This window comes from Capra hircus, chromosome 1, assembly GCF_001704415.2.
Source record: "Capra hircus breed San Clemente chromosome 1, ASM170441v1, whole genome shotgun sequence".
Taxonomy (NCBI): Eukaryota; Metazoa; Chordata; class Mammalia; order Artiodactyla; family Bovidae; genus Capra; species Capra hircus.
The window spans coordinates 146,054,641-146,073,287 of NC_030808.1; the positions used below are offsets into that span (position 1 = coordinate 146,054,641).

The 18,647-nt window shown below is 49.5% G+C and overlaps 1 protein-coding gene across 9 annotated transcripts in view; it reads left to right on the plus strand.

Annotated features, from left to right (window-relative positions):
* PCNT (pericentrin) overlaps window positions 1-17,720 on the plus strand; it is a 106,569-nt gene extending 88,849 nt beyond the window's left edge. For 8 of the 9 annotated variants that reach the window (XM_018052426.1, XM_018052480.1, XM_018052472.1 and 5 more), the window contains 9 exons: window positions 3,117-3,322; window positions 4,071-4,173; window positions 4,764-4,943; window positions 11,119-11,217; window positions 12,062-12,294; window positions 13,982-14,058; window positions 14,977-15,106; window positions 16,779-16,906; window positions 17,348-17,720. In XM_018052426.1, the coding sequence (XP_017907915.1) occupies window positions 3,117-3,322; window positions 4,071-4,173; window positions 4,764-4,943; window positions 11,119-11,217; window positions 12,062-12,294; window positions 13,982-14,058; window positions 14,977-15,106; window positions 16,779-16,906; window positions 17,348-17,391 (1,200 nt within the window). In that variant the 3' untranslated portion in view covers window positions 17,392-17,720. The remainder of the gene's footprint in view (window positions 1-3,116; window positions 3,323-4,070; window positions 4,174-4,763; window positions 4,944-11,118; window positions 11,218-12,061; window positions 12,295-13,981; window positions 14,059-14,976; window positions 15,107-16,778; window positions 16,907-17,347) is intronic. The other variant, XM_018052438.1, reaches the window with a different exon arrangement.

Consider the following 18,647-nt stretch of genomic DNA (forward strand, 5'->3'; position numbering starts at 1 on the left):
TTTTGGTTCTGGTATCAGGAAGGTCTTGGCTGTGCAGAGTGGATTTGGAAGTGTTCCCTTCTTTATCTTTTCGATGGATCTTAATTTTAGATACATTATATGTCAGCCAAAAGTATTTGGTTCTGAGGATGTTATATTCTGTGTTTTCTCATGAATTCACTTTTATTTTGTTCTTTTAAAAAATATTTTTTTAAATGTTGAAAAAATTACCTTTATTATTTCTATCTTTGTGTTTTGTCACATTCTAAGAATGCTCAAACTACTGCACAATTGCACTCATGTCACACACTAGTAAAGTAATGCTCAAAATTCTCCAAATCAGGCTTCAGCAATACGTGAACCGTGAACTTCCAGATGTTCAAGCTGGTTTTACAAAAGGCAGAGAAACCAGAGATCAAATTGCCAACATCTGCTGGATCATTGAAAAGCAAGAGAGTTCCAGAGAAACATCTATTTATGCATTATTGACTATGCCAAAGCCTTCGACTGTGTGGATCACAACAAACTGTGGAAAATTCTTAAATTTCCACAGAAATGGGAGTACCAGACCATCTGACCTGTCTCTTGAGAAACCTGTATGCAGGTCAGGAAGCAACAGTTAGAACTGGAAATGGAACAACAGACTGGTTCCAAATAGGAAAAGGAGCACGTCAAGTCTGTATATTGTCACCCTGCTTATTTAACTTCTATGCAGAGTACATCATGAGAAACGCTGGGCTGGAAGAAGCACAAGCTGGAATCAAGATTGCTGGGAGAAATATCAATAACCTCAGATATGCAGATGACATCACCTGTATGGCAGAAAGTGAAGAGGAACTAAAAAGCCTCTTGATGAAAGTGAAAGAGGAGAGTGAAAAAGTTGGCTTAAAGCTCAACATTCAGAAAACAAAGATCATGGCATCCGGTCCCATCATTTCATGGGAAATAGATGGGGAAACAGTGGAAACGGTGTCAGACTTTATTTTGGGGGGCTCCAAAATCACTGCAGATGGTGACTGCAGCCATGAAATTAAAAGATGCTTACTCCTTGGAAGCAAAGTTATGACCAACCTAGATAGCATATTCAAAAGCAGAGACAATACTTTGCCAACAAAGGTGCGTTTAGTCAAGGCTATGGTTTTTTCAGTAGTCATGTATGGATGTGAGAGTTGGACTGTGAAGAAGGCTGAGTGCCGAAGAATTGATGCTTTTGAACTGTGGCGTTGGAGAAGACTCTTGAGAGTCCCTTGGACTGCAAGGAGATCCAACCAGTCCATCCTAAAGGAAATCAGTCCTCGGTGTTCATTGGAAGGACTGATGTTGAAGCTGAAACTCCAGTACCTTGGCCACCTCATGCGAAGAGTTAACGCTTTGGAGAAGGCCCTGATGCTGGGAGGGACTGGGGGCAGGAGGAGAAGGGGATGACAGAGGATGAGATGGCTGGATGGCATCACCGACTTGATGGACATGAGTTTGAGTGAACTCTGGGAGTTGGTGATGGTCAGGGAGGGCTGGCATGCTGCAATTCATGGGGTCGCAAAGAGTCGGACACGACTGAGCTACTGAACTGAACTGAAAAAGGTTTTAAAATGCACAAGGAAAACCAATGGCCTGGTCTCTTTAGTGGTTTGCCTGCCATTAAATGGTCTAAAAATAAATACTAGTGAGATAGTCACACACTATTGAGTTCACCGATTTAAATTGCACAGTTCAGCAATTTTAGTATGTTCAGAAGTTGTGCAGCCATCACTCACTCGATTTTAGAACATGTTCATCTCCCAGGATGAACTTGTGCCCAGCCCCGGCACCCGCTGACTGACTTTCCGCCCCTTCTAGACGGTTCATATCAGTGAATCATTTGATGTGTAGCCTTCTGTGTCTGGCCCTGCCGTGGTGGTTTCCAGGTTCACGTGTGTTGTGTGTGAGTAACGTGTAGTGTTTCTTGTGGGGTTAGACAGCCTTGAACTTAGTCATGTTTCATCACTAGAGGTCTTGGCAGTGGAGGGGTCGTCTGGGGCTGTGGCAGAGGGCAGAGCCTGGCCAGGAGGTTTCCTGATGGAGGAGCTGAAGTCACGGCCCTGGGTGGGGCTTGGGTCATTCGGGGCCCCCAGAACGAGTTCCAGGTTTTGTGCATGTGGGGCCTGTCTCCCCAGGAAGAGGGATTTGTCATCTTCACGTGTTTCTCACGGGGCTTCCCAAACCTTATCCAGAGACTTCTGCTAAATCTCTTTATTTTTTTCCTTTGATTAATTTTTTTTAACATATGATAACATAGTTACTTAAAAAATAAATACAAAGTGTTTTCCAAGTTAAATGATTAACTGTCCTTTACAGTGTACCTTGATATGTATTTTTTTATTAAGAACTATGTTGTCGTTTTGGTGTTATTTTTACTTCAGGCAGTTAACTTGATCCAGATTATGAGGTCTTTTTCTGGCCATAATGGCCCAGGCTTCTTATAGTTACTTCAGGGCCAATTTCTTTCTTTTTTTTTTTTTTTTTAAACAAATCAGCAGGTCCCTCAGTTATGTTCCTTTTTCCTCATTTGGAAAATCAATAAAGACTGCCGTTTCCTGAGGAGGTGATGCTGGGGAGGGATCGGGAGGTGCTGGGTAGAAAATAGGCCCAGCCCATGTGCTGGCCTGAGTTGGGGCCGGCCAGGCCTGCACCTTCTCTGCTTGGTCCTGTCCAGTCCTGCCTGGCTATCTTTGGTTCCCTGGAGCCCGCCTCCCTATGATTCCTCCCTTGGGCACTGGTCCCGGGCACCAGGCAGGAAGTGGCCTGGTTCCTTCACAGTGGAGGGCAGGTCACAAGGGGGGTGGCAGAGAGCCTCATGACCCAGCCCAGCCTCTTGTTGCTGGGGCACCTGCAGAGGGGTGCTCTGGCTGTGGTTCCCCCCTACCATCACTCCCATGTGCGTCCCATCCTGGGCCCTGTCTGGGTCCTCGAGGCCTGCCATGCAGCTTGTCTGGGGCAGGGCCATCATCCCCTAACTCCTCCCCCGACTTAGCGTGGTGCCCAGAGTCTCTGCCTAGAGCACATCCAGGTTGGTTCGGGCCGGGAGGGCAGCCTCCCCGCTGCACCCTGTGCCCTGTCTCTGCCCTGGGCCATGTGTGAGGTTGCTTCCTCGCCCACAGCGGGAGCTGGAGCTGCAGCGCCAGCGGGATGAGCACAAGATCCAGCAGCTGCAACGGACCGTGCAGGAGCTGCAGGCTCGGGTGGCGCTGCCAAGCGCAGAGCCAGAGCGCCTCCGCGAGCAGCAGCGGGGCCTGGAGAAGGTGCGGCAGCAGCTGCTCTGTGCCGCGGGGCTTCTCACCAGCTTCATCAACCAGACGGTGGACAGGTAAGTGGCTCAGGGCCCACCCCCTGCTGCCTAGCACCTGTGGTGCCAAGAAAATCCTGCGTTTGGGGCATGCCTTTGATTGAGGTCCAGGTTTTAATGAGACAGACTCTTTCTCATCCCACGTGTGTGGATAAATTCTTCCACAGTGTTCTCTTGAAAGATGACCACAGGATATGGGTTTACCATCTAACATGACAGACGATTGGGTCTCTCCATGCCCCTTTACAAGCGCTCCCCGCCCAGAGGGTCCGGCCCAAGCCCAGGGCTCCAGGGTGGGTGGTGCCCTGTGTCTGTGCAGGGTCTGTCTTGCCTGAGGCCCTGGGGCCGCTACGCCTGGGACTGGGATGCCTCTGCCTTGTCGAGGACCCGAGACCCTGCTGTTTGGTGGGAAAGAGCATTTATTTGCCCTTTTCTGAGCACACAAAAGCTCAGCCACTACAGCCCCTCTCCTGTAATTGAGTTTAGTTATTGGAGCAGAGAAGTCTCGCTTAGAATAGCTGACCATCTCTGAGTAGCCCAGAGTCCCAGCAGAGAGCAGCAGAGGGAGAAGGACACACTGAGGGAGCCTCAGAGGTCAGTGGTCAGTGGCCGGAGGTTTCTGGCTTCACAGACCGCCCACGCCGCACAGTATCCTGGCTGCCACAGTCACTGCAGAGCACCCTGGGTGCTGTGCAGAGTACCTGCCCAGCTTTGGGTGTCTGCCACTGGGAGCTGTGTGCACCTGCTGAGTGTCTGTGTTCTTCTCCAGGACGATCAGTGATTGGACGTCGTCAAACGAGAAGGCAGTGGCGTCTTTGCTGCACACACTGGAGACACTGAAGTCTGAATTGGGCACGTCCAGCTCCTGCCGGGTGAGACCAGCTTTCTTGTTCACTGTGACCAGTCCTGCCTACCCCCATCAGCCTGTTTTATGGTTGGCGGAGGGCACTGTCCATGGTGCCCGCGGTGGCCCTGGTCTGTCCTGCTCTGTGGCTGATGGCCCTGCACTTGTGCTGCAACCCTGGGCTGAAATCGAGCTGCCCATCGGCTCTGTAGGGGGCCCTTCAGGAGTCCTGACTGCTGCTATGAATTCCTGACAGAGTTCTGGGACAGGTAGGACAGTGTAGGCAGCAGGAGGGCTGACCCGCCATGGCCACTGGCCTGGAAAGAATGAGCCTGTCCTGGGGGGCCCTTGGGGATGAGCACGCTCTTCCCACTGCCCTTCACACACCACCCCTAACAAAGGCGCTGTCGGAGCCGGTTGTGTTTCCTAACACGCTTCCTGGGCTGATGCCCAAGAGAATGTGACTTGATGCCCTCTGCCCAGCCCCTTAGGCTTGCCACCAAACGCAAATATGTTTAAAGTTAAAATCCCTGGAAATAGCCAGCAGTGCAAGCCACGAGTAGCATGCATGCCTTTTAACTAAACACTTTCAGATGCTGATCTTGTTTTCTCCTCAAGAAGAAAACAGCGGCAGAGCTGCAGATCCAGCTGGTGGACGTCCTGCTGAAGGACAACGAGTCGCTGAGCAGAGCACTCAGCACAGTGACGCGGGAGAAGGCGGAGCTGTGCAAGGCCTTATCACGGCTGGAGAGGACACACCGGGCCCCGAGGACCTTGCAGGAGGGCTGCACTCGCAAGGTATGCTCCAGGGGCCCTGGAGGCCTCGGCAGCCCAGCACGCTGGCTCTGTGCACAGACAGTGATGTGTGAACACCCACGTGACCCTCCTTAGGAGATGGCGTCTGGTACCTGCTCATGGAAAGAAATTTCGACCAAGAATTGAATAATCGGATGAATTTTATTAGTTTTATTTGACTTTAGTCTAGTGAAAATAATAGATAATTTTCCTGGTTGTGTCATTTGATAGATGCTTTCTCAGGAATGCCTTGTTTTTTTGCTTTTTTATATTTAGGTTTCCTGTGGGCAATTTGCTTTTATTACTTTAAAAAAAAAAAAAACAATGGAAATGTTTCCAAATTATTTTAAAATTTACCTTCGGTTAACTCTGCCTTAGTAGTGTAATGGACGTCTCCAAGTGGGATCATGAGGCTGGGGCCTTTGAGGGGCCATTCACTTCTTCTGGAAAGCACTGGAGGTCCATCAGGTGGAGTGTCCACAGCTCAGTCCCATCCATTATTGAGCGGCTCTGCCTGGCACAAACGTGCCTCAGCTTATGAGTGTGGGCACAGATTCCTTTCTCTGTGTAAATACCCAGCTGGGGCATTGCTGTGTCCAGTGGTCACTGTGTGTTCACTGTCCAGAGCTTTCCAGAACAGCTGCATTTCAGTGAGGGTTCCAGCTTCTCTGCATCTTTGCGTTTAGTGTTTTACCTGTCATCTCGGCAGAGTGCTGATAGATGTGACGTGGTGTCTGAGGATCTTCTTTGGAGAAGTGTCCATTAAAGTCTTTTGCCTCTTCAGTTGGATCATTTGTTTTCTTATTGTTGAGTTTTGAGAGTTCTTTATATGGTCTGGATATAGCTCCTTTGTCAGAAATATAATTTGCACATATTTTCTCCCCATCTGAGTTTGTTCTCCTGTGTTGTGTCCTTTGCAGAACAAAAGCCTTTAATTTTGATGCAGTCCTCTATCAGTTTGTTCTCGTGTGGGTCCTGCCAAGAGTCGTAGACTTGTTCTTTTTATGTTTAGGCCATGATCTGTTTGCAGTTCGTTTTGTTTTGGTTTGAGGGTAGGTAGAGGCCTGTTTTACACCTGTTGATATCTGAGACTCCCACACACTCTGTCGACAAGATTCTCCTTTCTGCCTGAGTTTTCCTTGTACCTGTGTCCAAAGTCATCCAACAATATTTGTGTCTTTATGTCTGGATTCTTGGTTCTGTCCCTCTGGTCTATATGTTTGTTCTTCATGAGCTGCCTGATTAATGTAGATTTATATTATGTAGAAAAGGCAGAGGAACCAAAGATTAAACTGCCAACATCATTGGATCATAGAAAAAGCAAGAGAATTCAAAAAAAAACCATCTGCTTGTATTTTATTTGACTACACCAAAGCCTTTGACTGTGTGGATCACAACAAACTGTGGAAAATTCTTAAAGAGCTAGGAATACCAGTCCACCTTACCTGCCTCCTGAGAAATCTATGCTGGTCAGGAAGCAACAGTTAGAACTGGACATTGGACAACAGACTTGTTCCAAATTGGGAAAGGAGTACGTCAAGGCTTTATGTTGTCACCCTGCTTATTTGCATGCAGAGCACATCATGCAAAATACCGGGCTGGATGAAGCACAAGCTGGAATCAAGATTGCAGGGAGAAATATCAATAACTTCAGATATGCAGATGATACCACCCTTATGGCAGAAAGTGAAGAGGAACTAAATAGCCTCTTGATGAAAATGAAAGAGGAGGTTGAAAAAGCTGGCTTAAAACTCAACATTCAGAAAACTAAGATCGTGGCATCTGGTCCCATCACTTCATGGCAAAAAGATGGAGAAACAACGGAAACAGTGAGAGACTTTATTTTCAGTTCAATTGCTCAGTCGTGTCCGACTCTTTGCGACCCCATGAACTGCAGCACGCCAGGCCTCCCTGTTCATCACCAACTCCCAGAGTTCACTCAAACTCATGTCCATTGAGTCAGTGATGCCATCCAGCCATCTCATCCTCTGTCGTCCCCTTCTCCTCCGGCCCCCAGTCCCTCCCAGCATCAGGGTCTTTTCCAATGAGTCAACTCTTCATATGAGGTGGCCAAAGTATTGGAGTTTCAGCTTCAGCATCAGTCTTTCCAATGAACACCCGGGACTGATATCCTTTAGAATGGACTGGTTGGATCTCCTTGCATGGGGGACTCCAAAGTCACTGCAGATGGTGACTGCAGCCATGAAATTAAAAGATGCTTGTTCTTTGGAAGAAAAACTATGACCAACCTAGACAGTATATTGAAAAGCAGAGACATTATTTTGCCAACAAAAATAATCCATCTAGTCAAAGCTATGGTTTTTCCTGTAGTATGTATGGATGTGAGAGTTGGACCATAAAGAAAGCTGAGTGCTAAAGAATTGATGCTTTTGAACTGTGGTGTTGGAGAAGACTCTTGAGAGTCCCTCGGATTGCAAGGAGATCCAAGCAGTCAATCCTAAATGGCCACCTGATGTGAAGAACTGATTCATTGGAAAAGACCCTGGTGCTGGGGAAGATTGAAGGCAGGAGGAGAAGGGGATAACAAAGGATGAGAGGGTTGGATGGCATCACCGACTCGATGGACATAAGTTTGAGCAAGCTCCGTGAGTTGGTGATGGACAGGGAAGCCTGGTGCGTGCCATGGGGTCACAGAGTTGGACACGACTGAGCGACTGGACTGAACTGACTGATATCATGGCCAGGTAGTGGAATGCTCCATTTGTTTCCTCTTTTTCAAATGACTTGGTTAGGCTAGTTCCTCTGTTCTTCCATATAAATTTTAGAATCTTGCTGGTTGTTTTGACTGGGATTGCATTCTGTACATCAATGTGGGGAGAATTAGAAAGGTAAATGGTACATCCACTTTGGAAAACAGCCGAGCAGTTCCTCAAAACAGATGAGGCTGCTGTCTTCTTGCCTCTAGGGCTTCCCTCAGGAGAAATGAAAATACAAATATGTCCACATGGAAACTTGTGCACAAGCTTTCTTATTGCCATTATTCATCCTTCCAAATGTGGGAATAATCCAAAAGCTCATTAATTGATAAATGTGTGAGTAAAATGTGGTATATCAGTAAATGGGGGCTTCCCTGGTAGCTCACTGATTAAAAAATCCATCTGTAATGCAGGAGACCCTGGTTCGATTCCTGGGTTGGGAAGATTCCCTAAAGAAGGGATTGGCTACCCACTCCAGTATTCTTGGGCTTCCGTGGTGGCTCAGATGGTAAAGAATCTGCCTGTAGTGCAGGAGACCTGGGTTTGATCCCTGGGTTGGGAAGATCCCCTGGAAGAGGGCATGGCAACCCATTTCAGTATTCTTGCCTGGAGAATCCCCATGGACAGAGGAGCCTAGCGGGCTGCAGTCCATGGGGTCGCAAAGAGTTGGACACAACTGAGTGACTAAGGACAGCACACAACACATATCTATAAATGGAGTATTATTTGGCAATAAATAGGAATAAAGGACTGATGAGTGCTACAGTGTGGGTAAGCTTTGAAACATTATGAAAGGTGAAAGAAGCCAGTTCCCAGAGATGACAATAATGTATAGGCTCCATTGGTATGAAATACCCAGAACAGACAGTCGCAGGGGCAGGATCGTAGGCTGTTAGTTGCTGGAGGGAGGCAGTGGGGAGTGAGTGCTGAGGGCACACGGCTCTAGGTGATGAAACTGGGAAGCAGAGATGGTTGCACAACCTGAGGAATACACCAGAGCCAGTTCAGTTTCACACTTTGCATGCTAAGTCGTTTCAGTCATGTCTGACTCTTTGTGACGCCATGGACTGTATCCCGACAGGCTCCTCTGTCCATGGGATTCTCCAGGCAAGAATACTGGAGTGGGTGGCCATGCCTTGTCCAGAGCATCTTCCCGACCCGGGGATCGGACCTGTGTCTCTTAGATCTCTTGCATTGGCAGCCGGGTTCTTTACCGCTAGCGCCAGTTCAGTTTCTCCCTTTTAAAGGGTAAATTTTATATTTTGTGAGTTACGAAGCAAATTTTTTATTAAAAATTTGGGCAGAATTGACATCTGTAACTGTACTTGAACTGTCTTGAATCTTCCCGTCTGTGTACTTTCATGTCCATACATTCAGGTCTTTCAAAATTCTTTTCCTAAATGTGTTGTAGCCATCAGCCTGCAGATCCTGTACACGCTAGGGCAGGTTTTTATGTAAAGAGCTCATTTTCAGCGGGCTGTTGTACATGGCACTTTTCAGGCTTTCTGTTTTCCGGGTGTTCGTGGCTGGTGTGCAGAAGCGTGACTGATGTTCACAGACCTGCCTCGTGTCCTACAGTCTTCCAAGCCTTACTTTTTGGGCCCAGGAGCCTCTCTGTTGGATCTTCTACCTGGGCGATCTTGTCATATGCGCATGGGGGCTGTTTCCTTCTTTCTTCTTGGCATGGCTGCGATTTCCTGTCCTTCCCCCCTGCCAAGCTGGAGAGGACACCCAGCCCCATCCCATCCCAGGTGGAGCCTGCTTTCCCATGAAGGACGATGCCCTGGGTCAGTTTGAAGAGGCCCCCTCCAGTTCCTGGTTTGCTGGGACTTTTGCCATGAGTGGATGTCTGACTCTGTTGTGCTTTTTCTTCTCCTGTTGGTGGGATAGTTTGGTCTTGTTTAGTCTCTTAATATGGTGAAGTCCATTGACTGTTGCGTGTGGACTCTCTCCTTGTTCCAGGAAAACCCAACCGGGTCACGATGTATTTTTCTCTCCATGTGCTGCTGCGTCTGTTTGCTTACATGTTGTTGTGCGTTTCTGTGTCTGATTTCAGGGGGGATATTAATCTGGACAGGTTTTTTGTTGTCTCTGGTTTGGGCCTTATTAACGAGCTGGGACATTCTCCCTCCTCTTGTTTCTGGAAGAGAGTATGCAGAGCTGGTGGTTTTTTCTTCTTTAAATGTTGGTTAAATGCACCGTCTGTGCCTAGTGTCTTCTCTTTAGGAAGGTTTTAATGATGTGCATGCTTATTTCTGGTGCTGCCGGGCAGAGTGTCCTGTCGAGGCTGGGTGAGTCCTGGCGGCGTGGAGTCTGTCTTTCAGTTCTGTCTGGTTCCATTCTGTTGGTGTGAAGCTCTGTGGAAGGCAGAGCCCTCTGTGCTTGTGATGTGGGGCCGACCCACAAGCAGACCCGCGGCTCTGCTTCTTGGCAGGAGGGGTTATGAGGCGAGGGCTGCCGTGGCCAGAGTGCCTGGCTCTCTGTCCCTCTGGCTACTGCTCGGAGTGTGTTTTGAGGCTTCTTATTCAGAGCACCCTGGGTGGACTAAAGGCATGGTCTCCTGGGATGCTTTTGTCTCTCCTGTGGAAGTTAGCCAATCAGGAAATTAAAGGAATGAGTGAGTCAGAGGTGGCTGGGGGCAAACTGACATGGGCGTCTCCTTCCTGTCAAGGTGGCCTCTGTCCCTGAAGTGTCTCCTTCCAGGGAGGCCAAGTTGTGTTAGAACCTTGAGCGTGGTCTCTACCTTCTGCCCAGCAGGGAGGTGGCACAGCTCAGCACCCGCCTCCTCCTGGTACTACCCTGCATGATGGGCCATGGCCAGGCTGCCTTGAAGGCCACTGATCATATGACCTGGGCAACAGGCAGCTCCTGGTTGTCTGTTGTGGGTGGCAGCCTTGACCCTCCCTGCACGGTCCTCCTTCTGTTTATGTGTCCCCTCTGGAGCTGCGGTGTGCTTGGCACAGCAAGGTGTCAGGCTGTGCCGCCAATATGGGATCCCATCTACACGATGTCCCCTCTTCACGGCATGGCCCCCGAGGTGTCCAGGGTGTGTGGTTCCACAGGACTGGAACAGAGCCAACTGTCTGCATCTGCTGGGAGTTGGCCTTTCCAGGGAGGATGAGAGTATCTAGTAGGCTTAAAGCTTTGAATTCTCAAATGTTGAGGGCTTTTTAAATAAAGATGTACCTTTTGTGCAATCATACTTCAGTAAATGGTGGGTCATAACCACCTCTGAGTGTTAATGGTCTGTTAATAATCACGTGACAGTTTGGGCACCACTGACAAGAGGCTGAAGTGGGACCCAAGTGGCCGGCACCTGCCCCAGCCCCGCCGTGTCCAGAGGGCATGTGTGGGGGATGGCTCAGGGCTGGGAACAGTCCCCACTGTGCTGTCAGACGCTTTTCTCGAGATGCTCTGCCGGGAGAATGACTGTGTAGACACACCATCTGTGGTCCTTGCAGAGGTCAGACAGGTCTGCCTGGAAGCAGGACAAGATGGTCTCACCAGGCTCAGCACGACACCCAGACCCAGCACTGGACGCCGGTGCCTGCAGTGCCAAGGTGAGCGCAAGCCCGAGGGCAGTGTTAAGTGTGGGGACGCCATCTCTTGGCCGCTCCTGACTTGTTCATGTTTTTAGGCACACTTTAAGTTCACGACAGTATTGAAGGGAAATTACGGAGATTTCCCACCCCCAGCCCCCAAACACTATCAACTTCCCCGAGATGGTGCATGTATTGCAGTTGATAGACCCACGTTGTCATCATGTGGGGGCCACTCTTGGGGCTATACTTGCTGTGGGTTTGATGAGTATAAGACCACATGTGTAAGACAACATGTATTCCCCACGCCAGTATCATGCGGAGTGTTCTTACCACTTTACAGAGCCTCCAGGCTCCACCTGTGGTGCCTCTTAAGATCCTGGGTTGGGGTGAAACCCCTGATGCCTTGAATCTCAGGGCATCGTGTCTGCAGCCTGAGAAAACCCTTGGCCTGCAGTTCACGCAGCATTTCTGACCATGAGGCCCAAGTGGGCCTCTTGAGGGAAGCCCCGTCAGGTTAGGATGCCGACTTCTGCCTGTGACCTCAGGATTCCCGCAGCCTCCCCTCCCTGGATGCCTGCGGGCCTGGGAGCGGAGCTCCACCTGCCCCTAGTCTGGCCCACGCTCGGTGGTTGATTCCTGGGGCCCTTGGGCTCCTCCAGTGCTGGCAAAGCAACATCTGCTCTGCATTTTGTCTGATAAACCAGATGGAACTCTGAACAGCAAGGTTGGTTCTGGTCACAGATGTCATGGGAGCCAACCCCTGTGATAATTTCTGAGGAGAAAGTGCAACAGCTCTGCTGTGGAGACTTCTGAGGAGGATGTCTTTGTCCTGTGACCAGGTTTCACTGTTTTTTTCTTTAAGATGGAAAAGTTGTACCTGCGTTATTTGAGAGCAGAGAGCTTTAGAAAAGCCCTGATTTATCAGAAGAAGTACCTTCTGCTGCTCATCGGTGGCTTCCAGGACTCTGAACAGGAAACCCTGTCCATGATCGCCCACTTGGGGGTGTTCCCTTCCAAAGCAGACAAGAAGGCAGCGGAGTCCCGCCCCTTCACCAGGTTCCGCACGGCCGTCAGGGTGGTGATCGCCGTCCTAAGGTACTGCCTGTCTGCTGGTGTGAGGTCCTTTGGTCTTTTAAACTCTACAGTTGTTTCCTCTTTTAAGATGAATGACATTTGAGGCCTTAAAATGTAAACGACCTTTATCTTCTGGAAACCACGCTGTGCAGAGCTACACCTTCAGAGACAGAAGGGTGTAAAGCTGCCTTTTTATTATAAAACTAAGCCTTCCTCTTAACGGGGCTCTTGTGACGACAGTCTGATCATGGTTAAAACTGTATTTTGCTTCTTTGCATTTCAGTTTCTTATATTTTAGTCAAATCTGTGTTACATGAAGGTCGCCATGTGCACAGGAAGACGTGCCCTCCCCCTGCCCCCAGGTGGCATGTTCCAGCCCTCCCTGTAGACAAGCTCGGAGCCTGCGCTGTGGGCAGGGGGTGCCTCTGCCTCTGAGTGTCCACCTGCCTGGCCCTGCCCAGCCTCCAGTGTGTGTGCAGGAGGCACTTTTGGAGTGAGGTGGACTCCCTGGTGTGATGACAAGAAATTTTGACTGTTTCACAATTAACAGTGATGAAAATCTATTTCATTTTATAATTTTAATATCTGCTATATTTCTAAAAACGTCTGTTCTACTAAGAACTGTACATCTGTGTCTGCTCTGTGTTGCCCATGGAGGTGCCTCTTCCAGGCCACGCTCACCTGTCTGCAAGAACAGGTGCCATGGGGTGAGCGGGGCACCCTGGCTCTTTCCTGGACTGTATGCAAAGGTCAGGGGGTCCCAAGGCCGAGATGCAGCGCCCCAGCCGGTTCAGCTGCACACCTACTGGGAGCCCCCCGTGGGGGTGGGCACTTCCCTCTGCGTTATTCTGAGGGCAGACCGTCCACCCACCTGACTGTCACTCTGAAACCCATCTGTCCTGTATTTTTGGAGAGCCCACTCTGGGCCAGGAAGAAGGTCACATGTGGGTGGGGGTGGCCAGATGGTCCGTCTTCCGGTCAATACACAGCGGTGCCTCGCAGCCTTGGGACCCAGCAGCAGCAGTGCTGTCGGGGCGCTGCCAGGGGTCATCGAGGAGAAGGGTCTCGGGGCCCCCACACCGCTTCACCTCTGGTCCCCATGAATGGAGCGATGCATAGAGAGCAAGAGGCCATCGAGCCAGACAGACCGCAAGCTGGCCGGGCTGGGAACTGAGAGCGGGGCTGGGCGCACAGGGCGGGGCGGGGCTGTGATTGGAAGGGCTGGGAGTGGGGCGGGGCCTGGGAAGGTGCTGGCGACTGCCTGGGTGGGGCTGGGGGGCGGGGCTGTGATTGGAGGGGCGGGGTGGGGCCTGTGGAGGTACTGCTGGGGTGGGGGCTGTGCTCGCACTACAGGGTCTGCTGCTGCTAAGTCACGTCAGTCGTGTCCGACTCTGTGCGACCCCATAGACGGCAGCCCACCAGGCTCCCATCCCTGGGATTCTCCAGGCAAGAGCACTGGAGTGGGTTGCCATTTCCTTCTCCAGTGCATGAAAGTGAAAGTGAAGTCGCTCAGTCATGTCCGACTCTTCGCGACCCCATGGACGGCAGCCCACCAGGCTCCTCCGTCTGTGGGATTTTCCAGGCAAGAGTACTGGAGTGGGGTGTCATTGCCTTCTCCAACTACAGGGTCTGGTCAGGGCTAAATGTTCTTGGTTATTTACACCCCGACTTTGCTCTGGTTTTCAGTGTTTTTCTTCCTTTTTTGTAGGTTACGCTTTTTGGTTAAGAAGTGGCAACAAGTAGATGGCAGAGGAGCCCTAGCCCCAGGCCAAGCGCTGCGCCCAGGTACCTCTGACCCCACATGTTTCAGTAGCAGGGTTCCTTCTTAGTGCCAGGTGGGAAGACACAAAGCATAGTGAGAAACCAGCGACTCAGCCAGTACACTTGTCAGGAGGTGCAGGGATTTTGAAGGAAAATGGTTTTTATTTGGGCAACAAACACAGGTTTGTATAGTTAATATCTATGAAGAAAGCGGTTCAGAGGAGCATAGCAATGACTGAAGGATACAGAAATGCTGAATGTATTGACCGATAGTTTATTTTCAATAAAAAGTCTTTCTATTCCTTAAATGGAGTGAAGTTCTACTTCACTCAGGGAGCGTGGCTGCATCCTTTGTTTCAGTCCCGTCCAGTCTGCGGTTGTCCGCTACCATATCTGACCAGCCAGGCCCGGGTGTAGCCAAGCCACCTGGGCCATCTGCAGTGGTCAGTGCCCTACACGGCCACTGGGCTTCCCTAGTGGTGCCCGTCAGCTTAGACTTCCACGTGTGAATCCTCACATCTTGAAGTCAGATGGCTTCAAGGTTCTTCAGGAGGTTTCCCCACACCCCCTGCCTCTGATGAACCTGATGGCCTCCAGGGTTTCTGCGTCTCTCACTCCTCAGAGCTGGGTGCGGGAGATCCACCTCAGGCCACTCGGCGCCCTCCTCTCTCCATCGGGGTGCTGAGCCCTCCTCCAGGATACTGCCCACCCAGATGCAGATGGTCAGGGTCTGCCTTTGCAGGAGCAAAACGCAGGTGCTCACAACTCAGTTTCCTTCTTGAGGTTTTTTTAATACAGTTCTTATAATGAATACTTTTAAAATGTCTTGAAATTGTCATGCAGGCTCTTAAAAGCTTGTAAATTTTAAATTTTGGTGGATGAGCCTTTACTGAAATGCATTTTTTCTCTTTCCTTAATCCCTTTGTTGTTAAATATTCCTAGGGGAAGGATTCCTGGTACCACGGCGGCAGCAGTCTCCACCTGTCACCCGTGAATCCCCACCCACCCGGGATGTGTCTTCCAGCCAGCCCAGGGACCCTGTGTCAAAAGCATCCCCACGCAGGAGGGAAAGGTGAGCGGAGGAGCCTCAGCTGCTTTTCCACTACGGGGTCCTAGCTGTCAGCAGGGGCAAGTCTGCAGAGAATGGAGCCTTGCACAGAAGTGTTCCGGGGCAGATTTGTGTGGGTGCCTGGGTCCGCCTCTAGTGGAAGGGCCCCTGGGCACGTGAACCCCCACACACATGCACACACTCATTCACACACATGGAAGGGTTTGGTGTTAGCTTTACTTAATCTCTTTTCTTTGGGATTTGGGGGTTTTGCATATGTAATATGTCTTTATACTTATGACTTACTTGGCAAGTGAGATGTTGGAGTGATAATGTTAAACATCTGTAAGTTATTTGGGGGAATAAGGGTTTTCAATTAGGCCGTGTAGTTAAATGGTAGAGTGTAATCCCGTTTACAAATTCAAGTGAGGAAAGGTTTCCCTGGTGGCTGGGGTGGTGGGAGCTGTGATTCTGTGAGACCGTGAAGTGCTGCAGCCGTGGGGTCACATGCCGCGGCCTTGATCATCTTCATGATTTGCACCCCAGTTTCCTGACCATGAGATTTCTCAGCCAAGCGCTGCATGTGAGAGAGATGTGATTTCCATTTCCACTTCAGATTGACACATAAGTAGTGATAATCGTATCCAAATGCTCAAGTATGATTTTACAAGTCATTTATTTCATTCTTTTGCCTATGACTTCTCCAGTATTTTGATCCTACCCATGAAGTGGGTAGAAAAGCTCAGTTTGTATCTGTGGTGTTGGACCTGCACTGGGGCCGGGCAGGCGTGTCATCTGCTTTCTCTGCGAGTGCTTTCCTGGGACTCGGAAAGGAGCTCTCAGAGCAAACACGTCCACCTCTGCCCCCAGCTAGCAGGATGAAACATGTTTGCTTTCTCGCTTCATGGCCTCTGGTTGGTGATGACGCCTCCATTTGAACTATGTGTTAAGAGTGTGACAATCTTGGGCATAACTGCCCTGACCGGAGGAGCCAGGCCCACAAGTATGGGCAGCCTGTTGTGCTAGAGGCTGCATTTCTGCTCGTGTGTGTCTCCGCTGAGCATATCCTACCAGTGCATGTAGTCCCTCCGAGAAATGTGTTTTGAAAGTCATGGCCCCAGAGTGAGGCAGAGCATACAGACACGTGAGCCTGTGAGGACCCAAAAGCCTGGTTCTGTTCGAGGAGGGCAGGGACTCTCAGTACGGCTGTGGCCCCCCTGGGCCCAGGCTGGTGCTCCTCTGAAAGAATAAGTGGTGGCCAAGGCCTCTTGTGTGTGGATGGTGCTCGGGTGAGTAAGATGCTTGCTGCCCTGGGAGCAGCAGTGGGCCGTGATATGGTCACTGGAGGTCAGGAGGAAAGGCAGCCACATGAGGGATGCTGGGCTGAACCGGGTGGGATGCTAGGTAGAAACTTGTGTGGGAAGATTTATTGAATTAAATAATACATAATAATGCACAATAGCTTTTAGTCATCTTATACTTGGAGACCTTGTAAAAAAGTTAGTTTCTTAAGGACAGCGTAGCACTGTTTTTAAAGCCATACTTTCCCTTTGTGGTGAAGAAACGATGGGAAGATAACATCGTTTACCCCGTTTCCCACTAGTGTGCAGTCCCGGTGCCACTGCCTGTCACACTCCTGCATTCTGTCTGCTGAGTTGACTTCTTTTTTGTCCCTTGGTTGTTTGTGTGTTTGAAGATCCAGCCCACCCTCAAATCCCAGATCAGAAAGATCCCTGACTGCTTCTCAAGATCCAGAACATTCCTTGACAGAGTATATTCACCACTTAGAAATGATCCAGCAAAGACTGGGAGGCATGCCACCAGGTAACCCAAGTTCTGTCTTCGCCTGTGACCCGAGAGACTCGGGAGCGGTCAGTCGTGGAGGCGGTTGGGATGCAGCCTGGTCAGCCTTGTCAGTGTCTGTCCTGCTGACCAGCCGTCGCTGAAGTACCAGGAGGAGGGTTGGGAGTGCAGGCACCTGAGGGCTGGGGCGGGGTGAAGGGCACACCACGTGGGGGTTGCAGGCTCAAGCACCAGATGGGCCTCCGGGCCTTCGTCTCACACGGCCGTCACGCCGTGTTCACAGGGTGTCGTCTGTTCAGTTTCTCATCCCTCATAGTTTAAACTACTGCGCCTCTTGATTGCTGTTTCTGTTTTCACCAAAAATAAGATTAATGCAATGGAAGTGTTTGGAAATTGTGAAATTCCTCTTAAAAGACGTGAAGCCTTCTAACGGATTGCTTCCTCATTTCTCTTTGTGTTCAGAGTCCACTTCAAAGAAGTCCTGCTGCCAGAAGATTAAACAGTGAATAAAGTCCTGTGACAATTTTGAGGAAGACATTTGATTTTCTGAGGGGAGCTTGTGCTGTGGCGTGCTGAGTGCCAGCCCCGTGTCATCCGTTAAGTGTTCTCACCCTTACATTTTGCTGCGAAGCCAAATGGGGTATTTTCTTTGTAATTCAGCACATTGTAGCTTCTCATCTTGATGAGGTAGCCCCTTGGTTCTGTTTCGGTCATGCCTGCATGCCTACCTCCACAGAGGATAAGCAGAGGATGACTTCCTGTTTATTTTCTAAAAGTGTACAGCTGGAAACTTGGTTTAAAACAAAAACATTAAAAAAAAAAAAGCCCTGATGTACTTGTGAATAGTCCTGTGTTTTGTTGTTTTGTTTATCCAGTTCACTTTTATCACTGGCAAAAAAATAGAAATTAGAATTTTTTTATAAACTCCTGTCAGTCAAAAAAACTCTGAAAGCCCTGGTAAGACAAATAGCCATGTGCCTGTTGACTCACCTTGCTTGGGCTCTTATTTTATTTTTGTCAGACGTATTTATTTCTCACGATTAGGATCTTCTTTGTGTTTTACTCGTGCTCACCTGTACCTGGTAGTGATGTCCAGCCAAGTGTCCTTTACCCAAACAGCCACTGTAAAGGCATATGTACAAGTATCTCAGTGTGTTTCTTGGACCTCTGAATGTGATGTTTCTTCTGCTGGGCTTGGTTTCAATATACAACTTCTTCTAAGCCACTGCTTATCTGTCTTTGGGATGGGTTTTTCTCTGTCTGCAGCTTGGGTGCGTTTGCTGCTGCTTGGCCAGTATGCCGTAGGTCATTGTTCTACAGCCATCCTACCTTTTCCAATCAGTCCTCATTCTTCTGTGTGATGTTGCTGAAGCCGAAATCTTGACCGGCTCCAGGCGTAGGAATCCAAGAAATGGCCTTTCACTCTCAACATCCAGAAGAATGACAGTTGAAATTTATGATCAAATACTGAATAAATAAATATCCATGTACATCAGTGTTAAGCTAGTGAGGGAGGGAGTGGGCTCATAACCACCATCACACCAACTTGTTACCATGGGGGTTGATAATTAAAAAGAACACAGGTCACACCTGCTGATGAGGGAAATTCTTCATAGTAAAGCACCAGCTTATTAATATAGAGGAAGCGATAGATACAGTTAGAAAACCTCCAGTTCTGCCCTAAAATAATCAGTTCACATTAAGTTCATCAGCAGATCCTAAAACCAAGGGGAGGTTCCCCTTCATGGTGCAGGGGCCAAGG